Consider the following 22423-nt stretch of genomic DNA (forward strand, 5'->3'; position numbering starts at 1 on the left):
GTCAGTCGGTAGGATGCTGGTCTGAGACTGATCTTCTGTTTTAATCTGGAAAAAAGGCGGATTTATTACCATATGTTCTCATTTTCCTGAGTACAGAACATCGTGCATGAATCACTTCTGTGGTACAAAAATATTTTTAAAAAACACTGTTGATTCCTTGCTGTGAAATTTGCACAAAATGTACTATACCAAGAAAGAGCCAAATTTGGGAGATGTGATTAAAAACAAGCATCTGGACTCACTCAAAGTAATAAGTCAGGATCAATTAGAAATTTTGCAGCTCCAATGGCCAAATCAGTAAATTACAATTATAAAACAAGGCTAGATTCACAAGTTCAATGTCAGGGTCACATTTAATTTCAAAACTTATCAAATAAATTCATACAAATGTTAAGAATGGATAGTGGTAGTAAATGCACTTGGTACAAATTCATCAAGGGGGAGCAACAACAGTCATATTGTTGGGTGACGCTAACAGACAGGAAGAAAGACAATTCACTGCTCAGGTACTGCTGAATTACGAAAAGCACATTGGCAATATGTGTTTTACTTGTGCTGCTCGTGGTTCGACAGAAGTCTGCGTGGTCTGGCATTTTTAGCTAATTTGCTGCCTTCATCTGCCTCTCAGTGTGCTTGTGGCGAGGCCAGGACAGAAGATACAACAGGAGAAATGTTTCAACGCGACAATAAAATGCCTCGGGGCCTGCTGACCACGTCAAACCTGCGTGTTGTGTCAGAAATAATCCACTTTAACAACACGGGTTGATTCTCAAACTGCACTGCATCAACTCTGGGGTTTAATCATTTTTGTAATAATAAAAACAGCTCATCCAATCATTCAACTTATTTTTGATCTGCAGAGTTGTTTTATGGACAGGCCAAAGAAACTCAAATTTAGATGTAAACTTTTTGACCAAGCTGAATACTTCTGAATCAACTGGTTTTAAAATTGTGGACCTTCAAACTGGGATAAAGCTACTGGCACCTTAAGTTCCTTGCAGCTCACTGGAATCTTTCTTCATTCAGTAATAAACGTGAGATGTTTGACCAGCTAGCAGTGTTACAGTGCACAGACAAGGTGGGGAGCTTTTTGTTTCTGATGCAAACTCTGAACCTGAGATCTGTCTGAGAGAAGAGTGCCAGGACTTGGACCTCCTGAAACAAGAGTGTGCACTAATCTACTCTAAGCACACCGACAGCTCAGGTTTGTCGCCCAGTTGAAACAAAAAACTGGGCTGCATGTGCATCATAATGAGGCCACTAAATTCTTGAAATCCACTAAAATACAAAACTCCAGACATCCTCAAAAACATGGCTGCAAAAATGACTTTACTGCAGTTTTAATATGTTGTTATTAAAACCAGCATTTGCAACGTCTCTGCATTTTACATTGAATCAAATGAACTGGACTGAGAGGGTGAACAGTGACCCCACCTTTTGTGCAACGACAACAAAAATACACAGGTAGGTAGGGATCTTTCTCCCCCTTTGAAAATCAGATCAGGGAAAAATGATTAAAAAGAAAATAAAACATCTGTACAGTACTTTTTAACAAAGTCATGAAATACAGGATCTCTGGCGAACGCAGTCCTGTGTGTGAGACGTGTGTGTGTGTGTTTTTTGTGTGTGTGTGCCTTGGCCAAACTGACGCCATGGCTTTTGTAGGTCTGAGTCCTGCTCCTCTGGATCTAAGCCTCATCACTGCTGAGTTTTCATCATTTCTGACCTCCCTCGCCACTCAACATTTTGTTTAACTCTTCCATGTTGACTAGATCCCTCGGTCTCTGACAAAAGTGAACAGTTCTGTGGCAGGGTGGCACACACGGCTTCAGCCAGTCAAGCTTCCTATAACTATGATGGCTAGTCCTGCTAGCCTGACTGGCCTCCTGAACAGTTCGTACACTGGCTGGTTGTGTTCTGGCTTCCTCTGTCTCTGGAGCTCATCGGTTCGGGTTTGAGAAGGATGGAAGGGAGAGTTCAAATGAGAACACGAGGGTTCCTGTGGGGTTGCTCTAGTACCGCAGCTTCCGTGCTACTGTTGCTATAGCAACAGAGCAGAGTTGGGAACCGCCTTGGCACTGTTACATCCACCGCAGCCTCTCTGGTCGGTACGTAGGATGGTGGATGAAGAGGAGAAAGTTGTTGAGGAGGAGGTCAGCACTGGGAGAGCAGGAGGTCGTTATGACAGAGAGGAGGGATGACTTTGCAAAGGGTCAATGAGTTTCTCCTCAGGAGGAAGAAAAGGAGACTCTGGCACCTCCAATAGGAGGCTGTTGGTAAAAGGAAGAGGTAAAAATCAACAGACTGATTTGTCTTTCAAAAGAAGCTCTCCATCTCCTTCCACTGAGGGAGAAAAGAGGAGCAGAAATCAGGAGGGAGTGGGTGAGGTGGGAGCTCGTCTTTGCCCGTCTCCTCAGTGAGACTGACGGGTGGCACAGGCAGGCCAAGGACCAATGAGACGACCAGAGGAGGGAGGATGGGAGGGACTCTGTGTCCGTCCACTACGACCAAACAGACGACAGTTAGCCTTAAGAGCTCAGACGGGGCCGCTTCCTGGGAGACTGATCTTCCTCCTCATCTTCTTCCTCTTCATCTTCATCATCAGGGTAGTCCACCAAACCAACCAGAGCAGTCTAGGAGAAACAGTGAGACAAACAGAACAATCAACAAAAACGCCCACATTCAAAGCACAAGCAAGGAGGAATTAAATAATTTCAAAATCTCTATGGTTCCCATTCTAATTTATACATGATGAAGAGGTAAATTTGTCATTACCTTCACTACTGGTGTGGCAGGAAGAGCGACTGTTTTGACAGAGGAAGATGAACCGTTGTTTGGAGTGACAGCTGGTGAGGCAGGTGGGATTGCAGCAGCTTTCCCGTTATTGTTGGCACCATTAGCTCCGTTGGCAGCTCCTGAAGTAACAGAGACTATAAACGTCAAACTTAAAGGGCTGTTGCAATCTGGAGGAAACTATACATCCAGCAACACCAGCTCAGCTTACCTTTTTTGGCTTCCATGTACTTCCCGTAGCTGTCGGAGAAGTCATCCTCCATTCGGCTCTTCTCCACAGCCTCTCCATCATCGTCATCGTCGTCGTCATTGAACCACAGCTCCTCATCCTCGTCCAACGACCGCGCATCTCTGCGATATCTACAGAGGAAAATGTACATCATGAGGCACAGTTATCTACAGAAAAAAGTGATGAAACATGTATAGGGGAATATAACAAAGGCACAATAAAACCTTTGATTTAACTTTAGTGTCCAACTAGTCTACCAACCTGTTGAGTCTCTGACTCTGTCTGTCTTTTTCCTGCTCGTACCGGCCCTTCAGGCCCTTGAAAGTCTGGACATATTCAATGGATTCAAGTGCTTTGTAGAAGTTATCCACAATGTGAGCTATGAGAGACTTGACGTCCTCCTGGAAAGAAAAGACACGGAGGAAAATTACAGTCTACTGTCAGTGCCGCGTGCACACACTCTGTGCCAAATATATTTCACTGAGGTACATTTTGTTTGTCTACACACCACTTTAATGAACTCAAAGAGCTCTATGATGGCAGAGTTGAGGAGGTTGTATCGGGTGCCATTGTCCAGCAGGGCATTAATGACAGGCTCAAACAGGTTCCCTTTGATGATGTAGCGGTTGTAGTACTCATCCTTCAGACCAATGATCCTGCGCATGAAACGCAGGGCACCTTGGACAGAAACAGGGAACAACTTAGTAAAAATGGTGCTAGTTGCTCGTCCGTGACTTTATACTTGGCAAAAGTTTTTTTCAGAAAGTAGGATAACCATTGACAACCCATTTACAGACAGAGAAGACAAATCAGCAAAAAGGTGTGTGTGCATGACCTGTTTGAGTATGTAGGGACTTACAAAGAGCAAGGAAGGTGTGTTTTGAGTTCATGAGCACCAGCACTCTCCTGAGCAGGTCTTTGTTCATGATGTAGGTCTTGATGTGGTAGGTGTGATGCTCCACACAGAAGGTCAGAAGCTCCAGGATCAGTGCCAGCAGCTGGGCTGTCTGGAAGTTGTCTACAGAAAATGGACAACAAAACTACTTCACACCAGGAAGCAATGCACGACTCTCAAAACTCACGTTAAGCTGCAGACTATACCTTAAAGACCTGCCATTTTTCTGGACACAAGCCCCATTATGTTTAGATATTCAATATAAAGCAAGAGAGCAATCCTAAAATATGCAATAACATAAGTTCTTTGAAACAAAAAAAACACTTGTTATTTTGCTTTGTAACCTTGGGACTGCTCATATGATATAGAAATCACGGCCACGGCATCATTTAAGCCACCATGAAGAGGTACTTGTTCATTTATTTCACCCTTATTTCAGAAATGTGAGACAAAATTACAAAATAAACAAGACAAAATTAAGATACTACCACCATTCTATAGGAGATAATCATCTCCAGCAAACACTGGAACTCTGATATTCACAGGTTTTTGACTGTTGGGCAGTTCATGCTTGATGCTGAGTTATGTAACACTCACCTGGACAGACCGGGTTGATCTTAGTTGACCCCTCTTGCAGGTCTGAAAGGCCATGACACAAAATAATCAGCCAGTTTCTCTGCTTATCATGCAGGCTAAAACAGTCCAGCTCAGTTTATGCAAGACCCCTGTCCCCAGCTCACCTTTTGAGTTTTTGTCATGTGCAGTGTTGGCCAGCAGAGGAGCAGTCAGGACATGCATGCAGTACTTGTAGAAGAAACTCAAAAATTCTGTCTTCTCTGTTTTCTAAGAGGAAACAAAATGAAAAGAAGCTGTGATATATGCTGTTTTACTGTTGGACAGAGCAAAAACTGGCATTTATCTGGGGCCATTATGATTAATGGAAGCACAATATAAAACATCATCATGTTATTTTATAGCTGATCTCCATTAAAGGTTGAGTGTGTGTGTTGATTCTGCTTACATTGGTGGAAGCCAGCATGTTCTCAGGGTCAATGAGCGTCCTGAGCAGACCCATCAGCTGGACGGCCCCTCCTAACTCTGGGTCAGAGTCACAAATCATCTGCTTGATCACAACATTTATCAGCAGAACATCCTGTAAAATAACACAAAACAGAAAACAGTCAAAATTATGCAGTTTCAGTCTGACGGTGTAATCTAATTAAAAACAAACACCTTTTTACACAGAGATCCTGCAACACTGCCTCGACAAAGATCCTTCATGATGATGCCTTTGCTTTGTTATACAGAACCCAAAGAACACCTACGTAATGCCACTCCAGTGTGTGATTTTAGACAGCACGTTGGCATTTCAGAAGCAAAAGAGCCGTTACGTGCAACAAAACAGTGTCTGCGTCTAATATGACAAATCATATGCACTGGGCAGCGCTTGTCATGTGCTGCCGTCTCACATTTTGTACACAGACGTCAACTCGAAGGTGATACTACCTCCACAGCTGGCTTAAAAGCAAGACACTTTATTTCACTTCATTGTATCTATTCTGTATTGTATCTTTTAGCAAACAGCTCACAATCACACAGGATCAAAAAAGCTTATTTGATATTTAGAGAACACCTTGATTACTAGGAGAGACAAGCACTGCTTTTAAGAGCACGTAAGGCTTTACATGCATATGTTCATTTGGAAAGCTTTTTGCTAAGTGAAGCTATTTCAGAACATGAATTGTAAAATTGATGCAGCACAGTGCTGTAAAAAAATGTATGAGGGATTTCTGTAAATGTCTGTTTGTACGTCACTCAGCAGCAAACATTTCATACAAGTAACAACCAACTTGACCGTACATAATTTAAACTGTTAAACTATTCCTTTTGTCACATCAATGCTGTGCTACATCAACTTTTATTAATTAAGCTGTGGCTGGACTTAAACTAAACATCTCCCTGGCATCTAAAAAGTGAATGCAGGCTTGTTGACAGTGATGTTCAGGTGCTTACGTCGTCCGTCTGTTGTGGTTCCTGCATGACAAACTCCCTGACCATGGAGGGGCTGAATTCCACCAGGTAAGAGAAGATGTCTGTAGCTGCTGCCCTCACCTGCAGGTCATCCATTCCCTGAACATGGGAAAAGTAAGAGTTAAAGACAGCAACAAAAAGATAATTCTACACACATTAATTGTTTATAATTAATAGACAAATGCAAAGCCCAGAACATACCATGACTATTTCAAGAGCAGGTAAAATGCCTAGATTTGCCAGAGTTTTGAAGAAAGCGTCCCTGTTTTGTGGCTGCAACGTTTGTGAAAAAGCACAGAATTCCTTGACAAAGTTCACCTGAGGGATACAGAGAAAAAACAGATGTATTGATTGATTAGCATTTGACAGATTAAAGCAAACAGTTTAAGGTCACTGACAAAAATACTATCCCCAAGCATTGTTTAATTTGTGATGTTGTACAACAGTGGGAGAATTCATTTGTAGTTCAGTCTGAAACAAAGTCATCTTCACCATCCAGGATGTGAAGCTTATCAGAAGTTGAATAAATGACAATTGCATGGACCAACAGACCAACATTTCATTCACAGTGAGAAACTACACTGTTGAATGATGTTGTATTACAGGCCAATAGACAAAGAGGCAGTTCATATCAAAATCAGTATGAAAACCCATGCAGGAAATCTTTAACCCTAGGAAAGAAATGGGATTACAGACAGCAAAATGAATCCATTTAACAAGAACAGTAGTACTGAGCACATTTTGTTCTAACAGCAATGAAAGCCAACTTCATATTACTGTCCAACCTTTAGGTTTCTACATTTTACCACTAAAGGTATCATTACAACATGTGGTCTGGAGATATGACAACTGTTTGACTTACAAGCTCTCTCCTTTTACTGTCCTCTGTGGCTTCGTCTGTGAGCTGTGCAAAGACCTCTGTTAGGAACTTCTCGTCCTCCTGCGGCACATGGAAAACAGGGTTAAGAAATCAAAATATTAAGGTTAAAATATAAAGTCAAACCAAAGAGGGTTACAAAACTGAATCCTGGACATATATTTGGGGTTTTATAGCAACAAGATTTAGGAATAAAAAAGTGAGCACTGACACAACCCATGATTCTTATAGACTACTACCCTTCCCTATTAGCCCTAAAATGTGTTTATTTAAAAATGATCACTTGAATATGAAATGGATGGACTGTAAGATACTGTTTGCATCAAGAAAATGACTGTATGTTACAAATTATTTTCAAATAACAGCTGCCTCACATAAGCTTCATGTTTAAAATTACTTATAAGCAATACAAGGACCTGACCTTATTCTCTGAATGACTTTTCAAAAATGGTTTCTTTATTTTATATTACATTACAAAACTTGATGTGCAGACACATCTTTCACTTGTGGACAAAAACTAAAATAATGTGAAAAGTCTCCTGAGCAACCACACATTGTTTGACGACGCCATTTACAGTCAGATCGTCACAATCTTTATCCATTTCAATCACTGGAAATTCAGGTATCAATTTATTATCAAGTATGAACTGTCATCATCATCTGGAATTACAGGGAAGGCAGGTTCTCTCACACCTGTCAAACAAATTTCACTTTAGTGATCACAGATGTAGGAAAATACAGTACATGCAGAAATGTTCAACTCCAACCTGTTCAGCTGACATAGAAATGTGGTACAGAAAAAACTCATTAGAGAATGGCTTGTTAATACAATTGTGCCTCAAAGAATTATACAAGTTACCTGGCTTGAATCCTTACCTGCAACATACTGACAATCTCCACCTTGTTGAAGAAGATGAAGGACGTGAGTGTGGACAGGAAGTTCTCCTCAAAAACAGATGGTGTAGGCAGGATGATGTCCTGGATGTACTGCACCCGGTAGGTCTGGTGGATCTTCTGCCGCAGCTCTGAGTCCGTGATAGGGATCACCTCCTTAAACTTTGCTGTCTTGGTCAAGAATTCCCGGTGCCGTTTAGGCTGAACCAGCGCCGGGTCATACTCAAGGCAGCCCACTACATCCATGATACAGTCATCAGAGAACATCACCTCAAAGAGGGCTGCTTTATTGAGGAACAAGACACCCCGGACGATCTCATAGAGGTGATGAAGACCTTCCCTGTTGTCCAGGTCCTCACATACTCTGAAGAGACCCAGGAGTTTCTTGATGTAGCCCTCGCTCATCAAGGCCAAAGCGAGTTTTTCCCTTCGGATGGGCGAAGACAGGACAGAGGTAACAAGGTCAGCGATCTCCTCCAGTCGGCTTAGCTCACATGGCGGGAGCTCCACCAGGTGGCTTGTCTCTGGAATCTCCTCAAAGCGCTCCTCCTCGGACTCATCAATGGGGTCCTGGGTGATGTCCAGAGCAGGGTCCTTGCCTTGAACCTGGAAAATAAATAGTTGGTAGGTATGACGTTAAGACCTTAACTAGAAATATCAATGTGGTGCCTCTTGCCCTTTGCAGTCGCGTTATTAAAATATCATCACCAGCAAACTAGCACCACCACTTATTTACCCAAGTAAATAAATGTTATAAAGGAATGCACCAAGCTTTGTAAAACTGGATTTACTTTACCTGGCAAATCTTCTCCCAGATCTCATCGCAGCCTGCCTTCTCCTGGAAACTTAGGGCAAGGTCATAATTATCTGCTTCCGACCAGACAATCAGTGTGTCCTGAAAGGAGGAGGAAGAAACATCAAACTGTATACAAAGAAGTGCTTATCATATTCAGAGGACACACTGGCACATCATGGTTCCATGCAGTGCTCACACACAAGTGTAACATACTCAAAACATGCTGCAAGAGGAGTGAGACATATTTACAAAACACATACAAGTATTTTCATGCCTTTTCATGTCCTTTAAAATTATGAATAAGATTAGTTTGACTCCAATACACAAAAGACACATTTAACTCAGGTCTATATCTCACTTCATGAGGCAGGTTGCTGTTAAAAAGTCTACTGTACTGACTGTTAAAATGATAAATACCAGGTTTGCTGGTATGGTAAATACTAATAATGTGACCTGCCCATTGCTTGTTTCCTGGTTACACTTAAATCAGACACTTGTGTCCCATTGTCTACACTGCATCATAGTAAACGTAGCTGTTCAACAACATGTCTCAGTGTTAAAATGATAAAATTTTCACACTGTACTTTTGAAAAAACGGAAACGTGCGTGTGAATGCTTTTTGTTGCTGATCCAGACTCTATAATCTTACCTGTTGTTTCTGATATGCAGTATTCGGGCTTATCTTCGACTCCAACAGCAGAGATCCTAAAACACAAAGACTTGAGTAACTTTTCATTTCCGAGCTAACGTTAGTCACAATGAAGATCACCACTCAATAACGTAACCATTTTTTGAAGGTTAAGGTTAGTTAATCTGTCTGCCAGTGAGCAATTAACGCTCAACAGACAATGTGAAGCGCTGGATAAAACAATGTTGCATTATTACAAAGTTAAAACTAACAACAGAAGAACTTGTTATCGCTAGCGTACTCCCATGTTAATTATTTTGGGGGTTATCTGTGTGTGGACCCATAATGATTTACTATCCAGAGCAATAACAAGTTTGTACATTTAAGACTAGACTTCCAAGGCCCCCCATGCTACTGAGATCACGTCGCCTGCTAAACTAACGATCATGCTAGCACCAGCAATTCAATAAATCCTTGCTTTTTATCCAGGGTCAATACTAATGCTGATTGTTCAGGTGTCTGAAACAAGTGGCTCCAAACGCTGCAGCACATTCAAAGAAGCAAATAGTTAACAAAGTAAACATAGTGGCCAATTGAAGCATTCTGTCCGACCAACCAGAAGTTAGCATGCTAGCGCTAGCCAACGTAACGTCAATGCGGCTATGCTAACTGGGAACTTACCGTCTGATTCGGCCCGAACTAATAGCGACATTGCCTTCAGTCGGTCAACAAACGTAGACGAAACGTGTCCGGTACCCCGATCATCCCACTGCCGGTCTTCATTTAGCGTATATACTTTCACTCGCCGCCGAGTGTCCGACATGGTTAACCGAGTCGGAGCTAGCAGGCTAGCAGGCTGCTAACAAGCTATCACCTCACCCCGTCTGGTGTTTTCCTACCCTCGACCTGTTAACTTTGTTTCCACCCGCATGTTACTAAACATGCACGTCTAAGTAAAGTTCACAGCAGCGGCACAGTGTATCAGTAGCTATTTCATAAACATATTACGTCCACGATGTGAAACAACTCAACAGGAGGCCTCTTATCAAACAGTAAAATTCACAGAGAACACAACAACTCCAACGGCCTTCTTGCTAACGTCCACAGACCGCCATCTTGTAATCCGATCTTGTGTTCTTTTTCTTCTTCGACGTCAATCAAGCGCTAACTGCCGCGGGGTCTCCTCCTCCGAGCGACGTCGTCCAATGGCAGCACCGCAGCGCCACGAGCTTAGCGCGCCATCTACAGGAAAGACGAGTAACAGCAGCAGCAATTACCTGCAGATGACTTTGTGTAGAGCAGGGTGTACAAACTTATGAAAACGGGCCAGGTTAGATAATGTGAAAATACCTGGGGGCCTCCTGCATCATATGGGTTATTAAAAGACACTGTTTTATCATTTTAAGTTAATAATTATAATAATAATAATAATAATACGTAGGCCTACACTAAGTGATATATTGTGGTACACACACACATATATTTGGCTCCGTGGCCCAGCATACACCTATATGTGGCTTTTAAATGGTTAAAAAAGAAAAATAAGTTCTTCACACTGCTTTTTAATGTTTTTATGAATTAATTTTTCAGCATCTTGGACCAGAGAGCTTGGCATTCATCTTTATTCCAGCACTTGCCTGTCAGATCAGTGAGCCAAACACACACACAAATGATTTCAATACCACGTCAGTTTATTAGAACAGATATGAAGCATCCCAAATGTCTATGTTGTAGTTCAATATAGTACTTTCCCAACCCAAAGGGGGACAATATCTATAAAAAGGATAATGAAGCAGTATTGGACAGTACAGTGGACTCCTTCTGTCCAGAATTTAATTAAGTGTATGAACGTTGTCTCCTTTGTCACCCAGTGGAGATTACATCTAAATCTGGTGCAAATTTCTGCCACAAATTTAGGATTGAGAGTTAGAAACTGAACAACAAATTCAGCCTGAGCCTGATAATTTCGTAAACAGCTCTACAGTCGATCACATAATGGGGCACCAGCTCCTGACACAGATTTTTCACAATTTCTTGAGCCTCACGAGTGAAGGAAACTGTCCTTTCACTGATTATTTTGGAGCCCACCAACTGAACCCTGCACATATCGAGCAACTGTCTTCATGGGACGTACAACTGGTAACTGTGTACAGTATTGAAACAGCTAGGCATGCTCCAGGATGGGTGGAAGATGCCTCCAAACTTAAGGTAGGGTGGACAAGATTGGCTGCAACTGTGAACAATTTATTACATCTTTAATTATTCCCTTGTTTTTATATCACATTTTTTCTTTATCCCACCTTGCACCCGAGTTCAACCTGGTTATATCGACCTTTTTCCTCTCTGAGTACAATTTGTAGCACTCAAGAGTATTTCTTTGTTGGCATCTGAATGTTGGGCGAGGTTTAAGTCTGATTGTTCGTGTGTGTGCGCCATCTTTTGTGCTGGAAAAGGTTGAAATACCACAAAGCACCAATAATTGTTCTTTTTACACTCGACTCACATATACTATAAATGCAACATGACATAAAGGGGAGTGTTAAAAAACAACTAAACATTTTACCCACTTTGCTTCCTTTGTACATGTCTTGATCCTGACAGTTTAGAGGAGACACTCACACACTCTTGACACCAAATATGGAAGTCCCATACCACAAGAGGCAGTATTATCACACATGAATAAGAAAATCGTTGTGACATTGCACTGTGTCTGTTGGGTGAAAGCTACTGTGTTGGAAGAAACTAAGGAAACCCTCTTACTGCTTGATGCTGTTAATGATAGCTGAGGTGGCAAATCTGAAAACAAGACACCATAAAAAGGGGATATTTAAAAATAAAACATCTATACTTGTTGAAAATGTGTCTCCTGCTCATTACTCCCCAAGCACACTTCTCAGTTTGTGCACATCCACTGAAGCACGATGACTGCAGGACGCTGTATATGATGAGCTGTGTTTCCCTCCGGTGCAGTTTAACCTCATCCAGACCCACAGCAGCAGGGTAAACCTCTTCATGTACAGCACTGAGTTCAGTTTGTGACGAGATCTGATGCTCTTGGTTTGGTAGATTCCTCAACAGAAGTATGTTGCAGCAAAATCTACTCAGTTTATATCCAAAGCCGGAAGTTAGCCTGTCATGCTGGCGTGTCACAAGTCAGTGTTGGTCGTTTGGCTGCTGTTTGAACCCATGGAGATGCTCTGTCTCTCACTAAGTGTCTTGACAACGGATGCAGCAGGAGACTGGAGCACCTTCCGTGAAAGTCTCATTCTGCCGTCTGTTGGATCCCGTCCAAAGTACTTGACCTGTTAGCATAAATCCAGTCGGAGACAGTGAGCCCAGAATGTGAACACAGGATAATTTGACAATACAACCTGTGCTGACTGACACGTACCTGTATCTGCTGCCCCACCTCTAAACCCAAAGCACTTGGATGTTTGATCTGAAGGAGGAAAACACAAAATGATCTTTAAATGGACAGTCTGGATCTTTTGAAACAGGGTTGTATGAGGCACTTATCCACAGTCGACGTATTATACTGAGTAAATGGCTGCCGGCACGGGCTGTCGGCAGAAACATGGACACACAGGCAAACAGAATACAGAGGCAAATTCACTGACCCGTTTATGGTCCAGTTGTGAGTTGTGCAGCAGGACAGCACTCATGGTGGGATAAAGTTTCACCATTACACCAATGTCCCTGCAGCAGAGCATGAAAAGGCTTCAGAAGCTGTTTGAACGCTAAAGGTTTGATTCACCCGTAACTCGATTTCTATTAACATCATGAAAATCATCATCAAATACTGTTTTGCACTAAACAATTGCAATGTGTTGGTTTACCTTATCTCAGTGATGGTGGCAGTGTAGACAGCACCAAACTCCAGCTGCTGCTCTTGCTGCAACACAAGGCAGAAACACAAATGTACGTTCATGCATATCAGTACATGTGCAACCATGAATTTACATTCACATGCAAACGGCCTCATGTTCAGATCAATGTCAGACTTTCCGAAAGCTCTGTGACGTGGTGTGGGTTTAATACGTTTTTCTAAAATGTGCAGTTTTCAGGTGGCGGAGACTCACATCATCTTTGCAGATTTCACTGATGAACTCTTGGGCTTCATGCATGGCTCCTGGTGTTGGAGCGAACACAGAGAAAGTCTCCTCGTCCACCTGACTTATTGTCACACCTCAAGAGGAAAAAGCATGTCAAGGTTTCAGCTTTAAGACGTCTGTATTGTGTAGCAGACTGAAATGCTTGGCTAGTGTCGTACTTCACTTAAGAAGATGATGTGTTTCTGGTTGTTTTTTTGATTCCGTTAAATATGAATTTTAGATCACTTGTTACCTGTTTCAGCTTGCAGCCTACGAAGGTTATAGCCCCCTGGACCAACAAAGCGTGCTCGTCTCGAAACAGGCACCCGGACAGTTTCTGAAGACAGAATAAAAGTCACACACACCTCAGTTGCCAGTACACAGTAAAAAAAAAAAAAGCTAAATATACATGCACAGATTTATATTCAAACACAAAACATACCAACAAGAGGTCCGTTCTCTTTCCTCGTCTCTCTGGGCTTTGCTATACATTTGTTCATGATGCCCAGGATTTCCCTCTTTGCCACTGGATCATAATGAAATTGAAACAAAGGTCAATAACGACACCAAAAATATGCACAGTCTTTATTGTTCAGTGTAAGACCTATGTTTTGGTGCCATTTGAGCTTACCTGTGGCCTGCTGGATAGCCTCCATGACCACCTTCAGAGGCAAACCTGGGATCTTCACGTCAGCCTGAAGGTTAATAGAAAAGTGCAAAGGAGTGGACCAAAGGATGAAACATAAGGTAACTTCTAGTATCTTATAATAAATGATAAACTATGTATTTATGGCAAGCAAGTCTTTAATTTGAGATTTACATCTGCCCTCGTCTCTTTTCAATTTGTCAGACAACACCAAATTATATTTACACAACACTGACAACAAGCCGGGTGAAATACTGCATGACAAACTGATTTTACTTATTTCATTTTCAGCTACAACATGAGCCAAAAAGTTTATTTTAGATACTTTCAATGGGTTACCAGACAGAGTACCTGTAAAGCAGTGATGCCTTTGTTTGTTCCTGCCAATTTGAAGTCCATGTCTCCGAGGTAATCCTCTATTCCCTGGTTAAAAAACAATAAATATAAGCACATATTCAACATTTCCAATATTATTAAGCAAAGGCATTAGTTACAACTTTTTGAAGATATGTTTTGCTTCACTGCAATTTTCTTCCACGTGTTAATAATACATGATTAAATGTATGTACCAGAATATCAGTTAATAATCTGTAGTCTTGGATGTCAGCAGGTTTCTCTGGGTTGGCCTTGGAAATGAGTCCGATTGCTACACCTGCCACAGCAGAGGAGATGGGCACACCTGGGAGACACAGATTGGGACATATTAGCTACATTTTATCACACAATAGTACTTTAGTAAATGGGAAAAGAAACACTTTCCAGTCTAGCTATCCTATCCTGTATATACATCTTTAAGTTGCTTAGAGTAGTATAAGAATAATGAATATTTATATAATCAAGAGCAGCTTCAGTATTAAAATGCTCTGGTTAAATACTAAATGCACTCATAACTCTGCACAGGGGGGCTCCCCCACCCCAGGCACAATTTCACTACAGACATTATCAACTGAAAAAGAGCTACAGTAACTGATGCAGTCCTGCACCAGTACCTGCATCCATTAGAGCGAGGCTGCCTCCACACGCTGAAGCCATCGAGGAGGATCCTGAGAGTAGATAGAGGTGGAAGCAGGGAGAGGAAGAGAAAAAAAAGGCAATATTCAGACATTATAAGCCCGTGTTCCTGCCTGAGACATCCTGCCCACATGTTCCCTGTAGCGTTCTTAAACTTTCACAACTGTCACCAAACTCACCGTTTGACTCCAGCACCTCAGAGGTGACCCGTATAGTGAAAGGGAAGTCTTTAGGAATGACTGGTCTCAGAGATTTCTCAGCCAGGGCCCCTGGGAATACACAAACAACCCAACATGAACAAACACACAGCGATTGTCCAGAGGAGTCTTGCTGGGAATGAAAGGTTAGTAGACACTGCATTCAAGTAGAAGATGTCAGTTGGAACACAAACCATGTCCGAGCTCTCTCCTGTTCATGCCGCCCATCCTTCCAATCTCATTAGTTGCATATGGAGGGAACTGAAATTAGAAGGCAAGGTTGATGATTTCAAGTTCACTGTGAAGACTACAAGATAGGGAATCATACATCTAATAAAATATGTGACTTTAAAAATGACGACAGGATTTTTCTCACCTCATAGTGAAGCATGAAATTTTTGGATTTGATGCCACTGCAGAAGAAAAATGAATGAAAGACCTGAGTTAAATCATCTTTTACATACTTTACGGTTTTAATTTATGTATTGAAGTCCGTGCGGGTGATTTAAAACAACCCTGTGTACCATGACATTCAGATATGGACAGATTTAATGTTCCTGAAGTAAAGGTCAACGATATCTGAACTGCCCTGATAATATGAACAGTATGAATGTGTGGTTTAGATGTGTGAAAATGACTTTACCTCAGAGCTGTGGTGATAATATCTGCTTTGACACTGGATTCCAGGGAGTCAAATGTGACACTGCACAGCACCTATATAAAAAAGGAAGAGGACGAGGACTGAGCTTTCTTTTTCAGGGCATCTTCCTCACATAAAAATCAAACTTCAGTGCAAAGGACCTCACTGGTCACCCTCCTACTGCTACTGAAATTAATTATCAAATCTAGCAGTTGCAGGAAACAGCAGCAAATATCAGTCTTACTTCTCCATCTGATCTGAGCACTACAATTTTATTCTTTTTTTTAACAAATCTCATCTTTCAAATCTATGTACTCACCTGTGTTTGTCCTCTCTGGAACAGAGCGGAGCCGTGCAGCGGTTTAAAGAGGTCGACATCACAGGAAATGTTCCGTAAGGCAGTCAACTCCCTCCCATCACATCTACAACACATACAAAAAAAATCCAGTTGCAAACGGACATCAAGTGTACTGAGAATATGTATTAATATCACCATGGGCAGTGCTTCTTACCTCTTGTACTCATTTAGCACCAAATTTTGGAAGACTTCTTTGGTCACAGTGTTGAAGGATTCAATGACTTCAAAGGAGTCAGCCTCAGGGAATCTTTCTACACATGGAAGACATCAGTTGACATTGTTCAGCTGACAGGTAGGAACACAAATTAAATACACAGACACAGATAAACATGATTGTATGAATGGGATTGGGACACTATTTACAAATGAATAACTTGGAAATCTTTCCATGCAACATAAATAGAAAGGATGATCTACCTTTTAGGTCCTCTTCAGTTTCTAGTCGAACTTTGTTGATAGCTTCATCTCTTGAAATCTGAGATTACGATGAGAATATTACAATTACTGAACAAAAGATAGAGGTTCTTCTGAGATACATAAACACTGTCATACAAACATCACTCATTGTAGCTGCTTTAAATTACTTACGTAAAACAGAAAATGTAATACTCACTAAGCGCAGTTAAAAAAAGGCTACAATGCAGTGTTAACTTTGAATCGAAATCTGGGGACAGACATCATACTTTACCTTGTCGTGACTATAATCAGTGAAAACTGCATAGATCTTCTCAGAAGCGGATCTGTGAGGAAAACAAGGAAGAAAAATCTTTACTAGTGTATAAAACAATATAAGTCCTATTTTTTCACTGCTTAATCAAGGTCCCGAGCACAACAGGTAAACACATTACTGAATAATACCTGCCTTTGTCTAATTCACAGCTGTTTGATTTAAGAAAGCAATCCTGACACTTAAATAAAGTCCTGATGCTTATTAACTTCATCACTCTGGGACTATTGAAAACTATTTCATCACTGGTCTTACTGTCGAACATGTTCCACCATTTCCGTTGGGGCTGAGAAGATCTTGACTGGGGTACGTTTGGTGACCTTCTGCTCTCGTGCCAGCTGCTGGATGGCGTGTATGATCTGCTGGGTGTGTTTAACTCCCACCTTCACTGCATGGCAAAAGTCCTGCTGCATCACATTCTCACCTGACGCCTCGATCATCACTGGTGGACAGAGAGTCACATTAGTGTGTAAGTGCTGTATGATGCCATCAGATACATGCTTATTTAAACCAGTAAAAACAGCGACTAAAGCAGTTTCATGTTAAAAAAAAATAGTATTTTTATGATGCTGATTGTTGCGAAGGCGCTGCTAACTATGGTGGCTGATGCAAAACACGAATGGCCCTATCTAGAGCCAGTGTTTGGTTTGTCCTTTCTAAGCTTATGTATAAACGTTATGGCAGATTCTGTGAACAAGGACACACTAGGCCTTCAGGAAGTGTCCTGGGGTTTGCAGCCAATTTTAATAGTGGCCAAACTGTGTATTGTACTGTAAAAGACATGTATGTAAACCAGTGGACACACTTTTCTGAGTGTCACAACCCCCATGAAATGACTCGTTTCACAATCAGGATTTGATCCATTCGGTCCGATAACATCTGGAAAGTCTAGAAGAGCTGCACGATCGAACTGTTTTATCCCGAAATCCTACACTCTGACAACTTGGACCTTTAAGTTATTGCATTCTTTCCATTCTTAATGAGTTGTTCCATCATTGGACATCACATTAATTGCCAAGTTTTTAATGATCTGCTCAATGCACAATGAATGTACATTCTTTTTCTTATTGCTTAAAAGTTAAACTACATTTTTTAACCAATTTAGATTTGTCTGAACAATTCATAAAGTTTGATATATTATGATATCATCAGTCACAGTAAGAGTTAGGCTACTTGGCTTGAAAGCTACACTTTGCAACTGATTAATAAGCTGCTGTTAGTTTGAAGCATTACGACATGTTCATGGAAAAGTACTAATACTAAATGACTGTTCATGTTATAGTTGTTTTTTTTTAAGTAAACAAACTTCGAGGCAGAGTGTTTTTTAGTGTTTGCCAACTTACCCACTTGACTGCTGGGGGCTCCGGCCACAATCAGGTTGAGGATGCTGGAAGACATCTCTGCCCGAGTGGGGTTGACCAGCAACGCTCCGTCCACCATGCCCACACGCACAGCACCTGGAAAAACACAGATAAACAAGTAGGCCCAAGCTACATTTAAACAAGTGCAGAATGACATCATAGGAGTTGGAGCTGAACAAAGTGAAAACCAGGATTTAATGTCAAGAATTCAAAATATGTAAAGGATTTAATCAGTAGTGTGTTCCTCACCTATGGGTCCATTCCAGGGGATGTCAGACAAGGCCAGAGCAGCGGAAGCTTTGACAAAAGAAATATTGTGTTAGCCAAGGATGTAAAAAAATCTCTGCTCAATGGAAAACCTTGATGGCTAAAATTTAACTCACCTGCATTAATAGCCAGCACATCTGGATCATTGACACCATCAACTGCCAGCAGGTTGCAAAGGACCTTCAGGAGACACGTACAGACAACAGGAAATGTTGGAGACAGATGCACATTAATATCAAAGGCAAACTATTAACACATAACGACAAAAACAATTTCAAACTGAACTGACCTGAGTATCATAAAAGTAACCAGGAGGGAACAGGGGTCTGATGGATCTGTCTGAGCGACAGAAACATGACCAAGTGTTAGTCAAAGCAGCTGAGGCACAATAAAACATCAGCTACATTAACAAGACACTTATCATCTCACCTATGAGTCTGCTGGTGAGGATCTCATTGTCAGTGGTGCCAAGCTCTCGCCTCAAATAGTTAGTGGGAATTCGACCTGCAGCAGCTGCTTTCTGTCTGTAGTCCACCTGTCAACCAAAGTGGACACACACTCTGTAAAGTGTTTTCCTTAATGACATTCTGCACTGAGGTTGTCTGACTCATAATGACATCCTGCTGGTTTGTAGCTGTGGTGCAGGTGAGTCACAAACAACTGATGGTGACAGGCTGTTAAACACATTCTATGCACTCAATTATTCTACTAAATCCATTTACATAGAAGTAACAAGACCAGACTGATTTACAATCACAAGCTAAAAACAAAGACAGTTTGGGGATTTTACTGTAATGTTAGAGAACATACCACAAGAGGCATGAACTGTGACGGAGAGGGTTTGGTTTTGCTCACAGCAGTCACCATCACAGACGTATCGCCCAACTTCAGAAAGAGATAGAGATGGAACAGGTTATCAAAAAATACAGTTAAAAAAATCCCATATTTTATGCAGTGAAGAGCAACACATTTTGAGTGGGAAAAGAACTTTCATTCACACAAGCTCCCTTACACTTAGGCAGGATTACCAAGTGGGCAAAGTGCTCTAACTCAGTGGTTCCCAACTGGTTCAGCCACTGGCTCCAGATACCTCCTCATTCATTTGTTACATTACATTTTATTTCTGGGTGCCTTTCATGACACTCAAGGTCGCCTTACAGAGTAAAATACAGAGTAAAATACAATAAAATACAAAGTACAAGATAATTCAACATTTTACAACAAACAAACAAATATCAGTTTAAAAAGCAAACAAAACAAACATAAACAAAACATCTGTTCAGGCTTACCCAGTCAAAGAGAGTAGGAAAGCCTGAACAGAGGAATTTTCAGCCTGGATTTAATAAAGTGTGTTTTTTACAAACTTGACACATTCGCGAGTCACTTGTGGTCCATTCAGAATGGACCCAGGACCCACTTTTGGACCAGGATCCACCAGTTGGGAACCACCGCTCTAACAGATCCCACAGCCCCCCCTATTCCCCTATCATGTGTCAGCTGCATTTCCCAATTTGCAAGACTTAACTATTATGTAGTAATATTATGCATTTTGAAAGTCAGACCAAGTAAGTTTTCCTTTTAAAGCCACAAATCACAGGTCATCTCTATCCTGAAGACCCCTTGATTCACATGAAGAAAAACTCCACCATGTAACTCTTTAACGGGGAAAACAAGCAGAGGAACCTCAGAAGGAGCAACAGAGAAATGATCCTTTCTCCAGGACAAACAGACATGCAACAGAAGGTGTAAATGCAGACTAGGCACAAATAGCAATTGTGAAATTACAACATGGAAATAAAGTGCAAACATGTATGAAGAATATGGATCAGAAAGGACATCAAGCAACTGCCATGTGCTGCAATGGCTGGACAGAAACCAGAGGATCTGCAACCTCTGTGGTGATAATCGTGTGGGAGATGAGTATCAGATTTTGTTTGAATGTCAGAGTGTGAGCTTAATGACTTAAAGAGAAAGGTATTTGCCAAAGTATTATTTAAACCCGTCGCTCTATGTTAAATTAATTTTGTTGTTACATTAAGATAAGCCAAAGGTAATTTGTAAACTAGGAGCTTTTCTGAAGAATGTCCTTCTTTTGTCTAATTAACATTGGTTGTACTTTAGCCACACCATGTGCCATTGTTTTGTTATTGCATGTAATGGTTGTACTCCATACTACGGGATACGGTCGTGGAGTCAAATAAATTAAATTAAATTAAATTAATAAGTATTCAAATCCTTTACTTCAGTAAAAGTAGAAATACCATAGTCTGTAAATACTCCATTACAATTAAATGTCCTTAATTCACAATGTTACTCAAGTATTTTATCAGCAAAATATATCATAAGTAAAAGTACTCATTATGCAGAAGACCTGTTTTCACAATGTTATATTATCGCAGAATATGATCTCACTCGGCTTTTATCGCTGATGGATAGGAGCATTTCAGTGTTGTGGTTCATTAATGAGGAGCAAATTTCAGATACTTCTACAACTGGATGTTCTGGTGGCATAACACTGCATAATATCATGTGGGCATATCGGGCATTTTTTTTTATTGCAAAAAGCAGCTAGTAACTGTAAGTGCTCAGTAAATGCAGTGTAGTGAAAGGTACAATATTTCCCTCAGACACTGACCGGAACAGAATGTAGAATAAAATAGAAACACTCAAGTGAAGTACAAGTATGTCAGACTTGTACTTCACTTGAGTCAATGTGCTTAGTTACACTCTTGAGACCTGTTAGGTGTGACAGCTGCCGTTTATCCTCTGTACCTGAACTACAGCAGAGCCATCAGCAAATCTAGCAAGCCTCCCGGTAGAGATCTCAAGCTTCCTGGAAAGACAACAAGAACACACTGCATCAAATACTGTGCTGTCTTAGAAACTACAACCACTGTCATGTAAGGTGACATGATGCAACTCTGCGTCCTGGATACCAACATATACCAGCTGTTCAGGGTGTGGAGTAATAGTGAGAACACCAGAGCAACAAATACACCTTGACAGCAGGTACAGAAACAATCGGCTGGAAGTGAAACTCATGTCCTGCATGTTTACAGTTAACAGAAACTGCAAGGAAGCCGGGAAAGTCAACTCACTTCTTGCCAAGGTCCACTGCCAGTCTTCGTGGGTTTGAATGGCTGCTGTAAACACTCTGGTGACATAACCGGACATGGAGGCGGGCGAAGGAGCGGCCCAGGCGGAGCAGATACCTCATATCTAAAAAACAAACACGAAAACAAAACAAAGAAAAGTGTCTGAATATCACTCAGTGCGTTTACAGCTCAGATGGTATGCGCATGGAAGCTTCCATGTCAGCTAGTCACGGAGACGGAACTGCGTCACAGAGACGCGCCTTCTGATTGGACAAGCCGAGGTGAGTGTGCAACATCAAAAGTGTCCGTACTACCCCATTCACCCAATCACAATAATTCCGCGTCAATATCTCTGAGTACAAAAATCTTTGATCAGAATGTTGCCTCGAATTAACGAGTAAATTACTGTAGAAGTAGTGGTGAAAAGTTTCGCGTTTTTGTGTTGTGGTGCGGCTGTAGAGAAGGGAGCGGATTAGCTGCTATCTGCTAGCAGCAGTTTGTGCCTCTCATGATTTGTTTGATTTGTCCACAGAGATACATTCTTACATAGGCTAGAAACATATCCCATATAGTCCATCATAACATTTCCAATTTCTTTGTTCAGCTATACCTGCTGTATTTCCTCTTTAGAGTCTTCAGTCAATGAATATTAAAACTAAAACTCCAGTAGCATGTATTAAGTAAAGGTAAAAACTGGTCAGATCTGAGCCACGTTTGTTTCTCTTGTAGGATGTCATAATCCAGGGTAGATAGAAATAAGAGCAATGTTAAATAATTTAAAGAAATAAATTGTTTTTGTTTAGTTTTACCTTATCCTATGGTTTCTATTTTCTGTCCTCGCTTTACTTTATTGCTATTTGAAGTTGTCTCTGGGAATATCTCAAGTA

At 41.2% G+C, this 22423-nt stretch overlaps 2 protein-coding genes across 3 annotated transcripts; both read right to left on the reverse strand.

Moving 5' to 3' along the window:
• Nucleotides 1-334: 334 nt before the first annotated feature.
• Nucleotides 335-10294, reverse strand: ppp4r3b (protein phosphatase 4, regulatory subunit 3B). 2 transcript variants are annotated; one of them, XM_049600008.1, is made up of 16 exons: nt 9825-10294; nt 9165-9220; nt 8516-8614; nt 7702-8325; nt 6811-6888; nt 6150-6266; nt 5931-6047; nt 4939-5070; nt 4658-4760; nt 4515-4556; nt 3882-4040; nt 3531-3700; nt 3284-3423; nt 3005-3153; nt 2776-2915; nt 335-2633 (listed from the first exon to the last, which is right to left on the reverse strand). In XM_049600008.1, exons 1-16 carry the CDS (start codon nt 9964-9966, stop codon nt 2529-2531), a joined length of 2373 nt encoding a protein of 790 aa, XP_049455965.1. In that variant the 5' UTR covers nt 9967-10294; the 3' UTR covers nt 335-2528. The 2 variants fall into 2 exon arrangements, with proteins under 2 accessions (XP_049455965.1, XP_049455964.1); XM_049600007.1 differs by having other exon boundaries at nt 2776-2930.
• A 1450-nt stretch (nt 10295-11744) lies between these two features.
• LOC125903715 (polyribonucleotide nucleotidyltransferase 1, mitochondrial) lies at nt 11745-21791 on the reverse strand. Its single transcript, XM_049600813.1, has 28 exons — nt 21540-21791; nt 21214-21274; nt 19252-19326; nt 18871-18976; nt 18731-18780; nt 18558-18621; nt 18424-18471; nt 18157-18270; nt 17069-17255; nt 16775-16826; nt 16504-16561; nt 16241-16337; nt 16048-16150; nt 15732-15802; nt 15465-15501; nt 15283-15349; nt 15071-15160; nt 14870-14923; nt 14450-14559; nt 14232-14303; nt 13866-13929; nt 13677-13760; nt 13488-13571; nt 13223-13329; nt 12980-13035; nt 12761-12839; nt 12535-12582; nt 11745-12445 (listed from the first exon to the last, which is right to left on the reverse strand). Exons 1-28 carry the CDS (start codon nt 21656-21658, stop codon nt 12290-12292), a joined length of 2313 nt encoding a protein of 770 aa, XP_049456770.1. The 5' UTR covers nt 21659-21791; the 3' UTR covers nt 11745-12289.
• Between the last annotated feature and the right edge of the window lie 632 nt (nt 21792-22423).

Source organism: Epinephelus fuscoguttatus, linkage group LG16 (assembly GCF_011397635.1).
Source record: "Epinephelus fuscoguttatus linkage group LG16, E.fuscoguttatus.final_Chr_v1".
NCBI lineage: Eukaryota > Metazoa > Chordata > Actinopteri > Perciformes > Serranidae > Epinephelus > Epinephelus fuscoguttatus.

Coding starts and splice junctions, on each gene's coding strand:
- ppp4r3b (XM_049600007.1), bottom strand. CDS start 9,966: ATGTCGGACACTCGGCGGCGAGTGAAAGTATATACGCTAAATGAAGAC. Junction 9,221..9,824: donor AGTTCGGGCCGAATCAGACG/GTAAGTTCCCAG, acceptor TTTGTGTTTTAG/GATCTCTGCTGTTGGAGTCG. Junction 2,931..3,004: donor GTACATGGAAGCCAAAAAAG/GTAAGCTGAGCT, acceptor TGACGTTTATAG/TCTCTGTTACTTCAGGAGCT.
- LOC125903715 (XM_049600813.1), bottom strand. CDS start 21,658: ATGAGGTATCTGCTCCGCCTGGGCCGCTCCTTCGCCCGCCTCCATGTC. Junction 19,327..21,213: donor ATGGCTCTGCTGTAGTTCAG/GTACAGAGGATA, acceptor CTCTTTCTGAAG/TTGGGCGATACGTCTGTGAT. Junction 16,151..16,240: donor GTGCTAAATGAGTACAAGAG/GTAAGAAGCACT, acceptor TATGTGTTGTAG/ATGTGATGGGAGGGAGTTGA.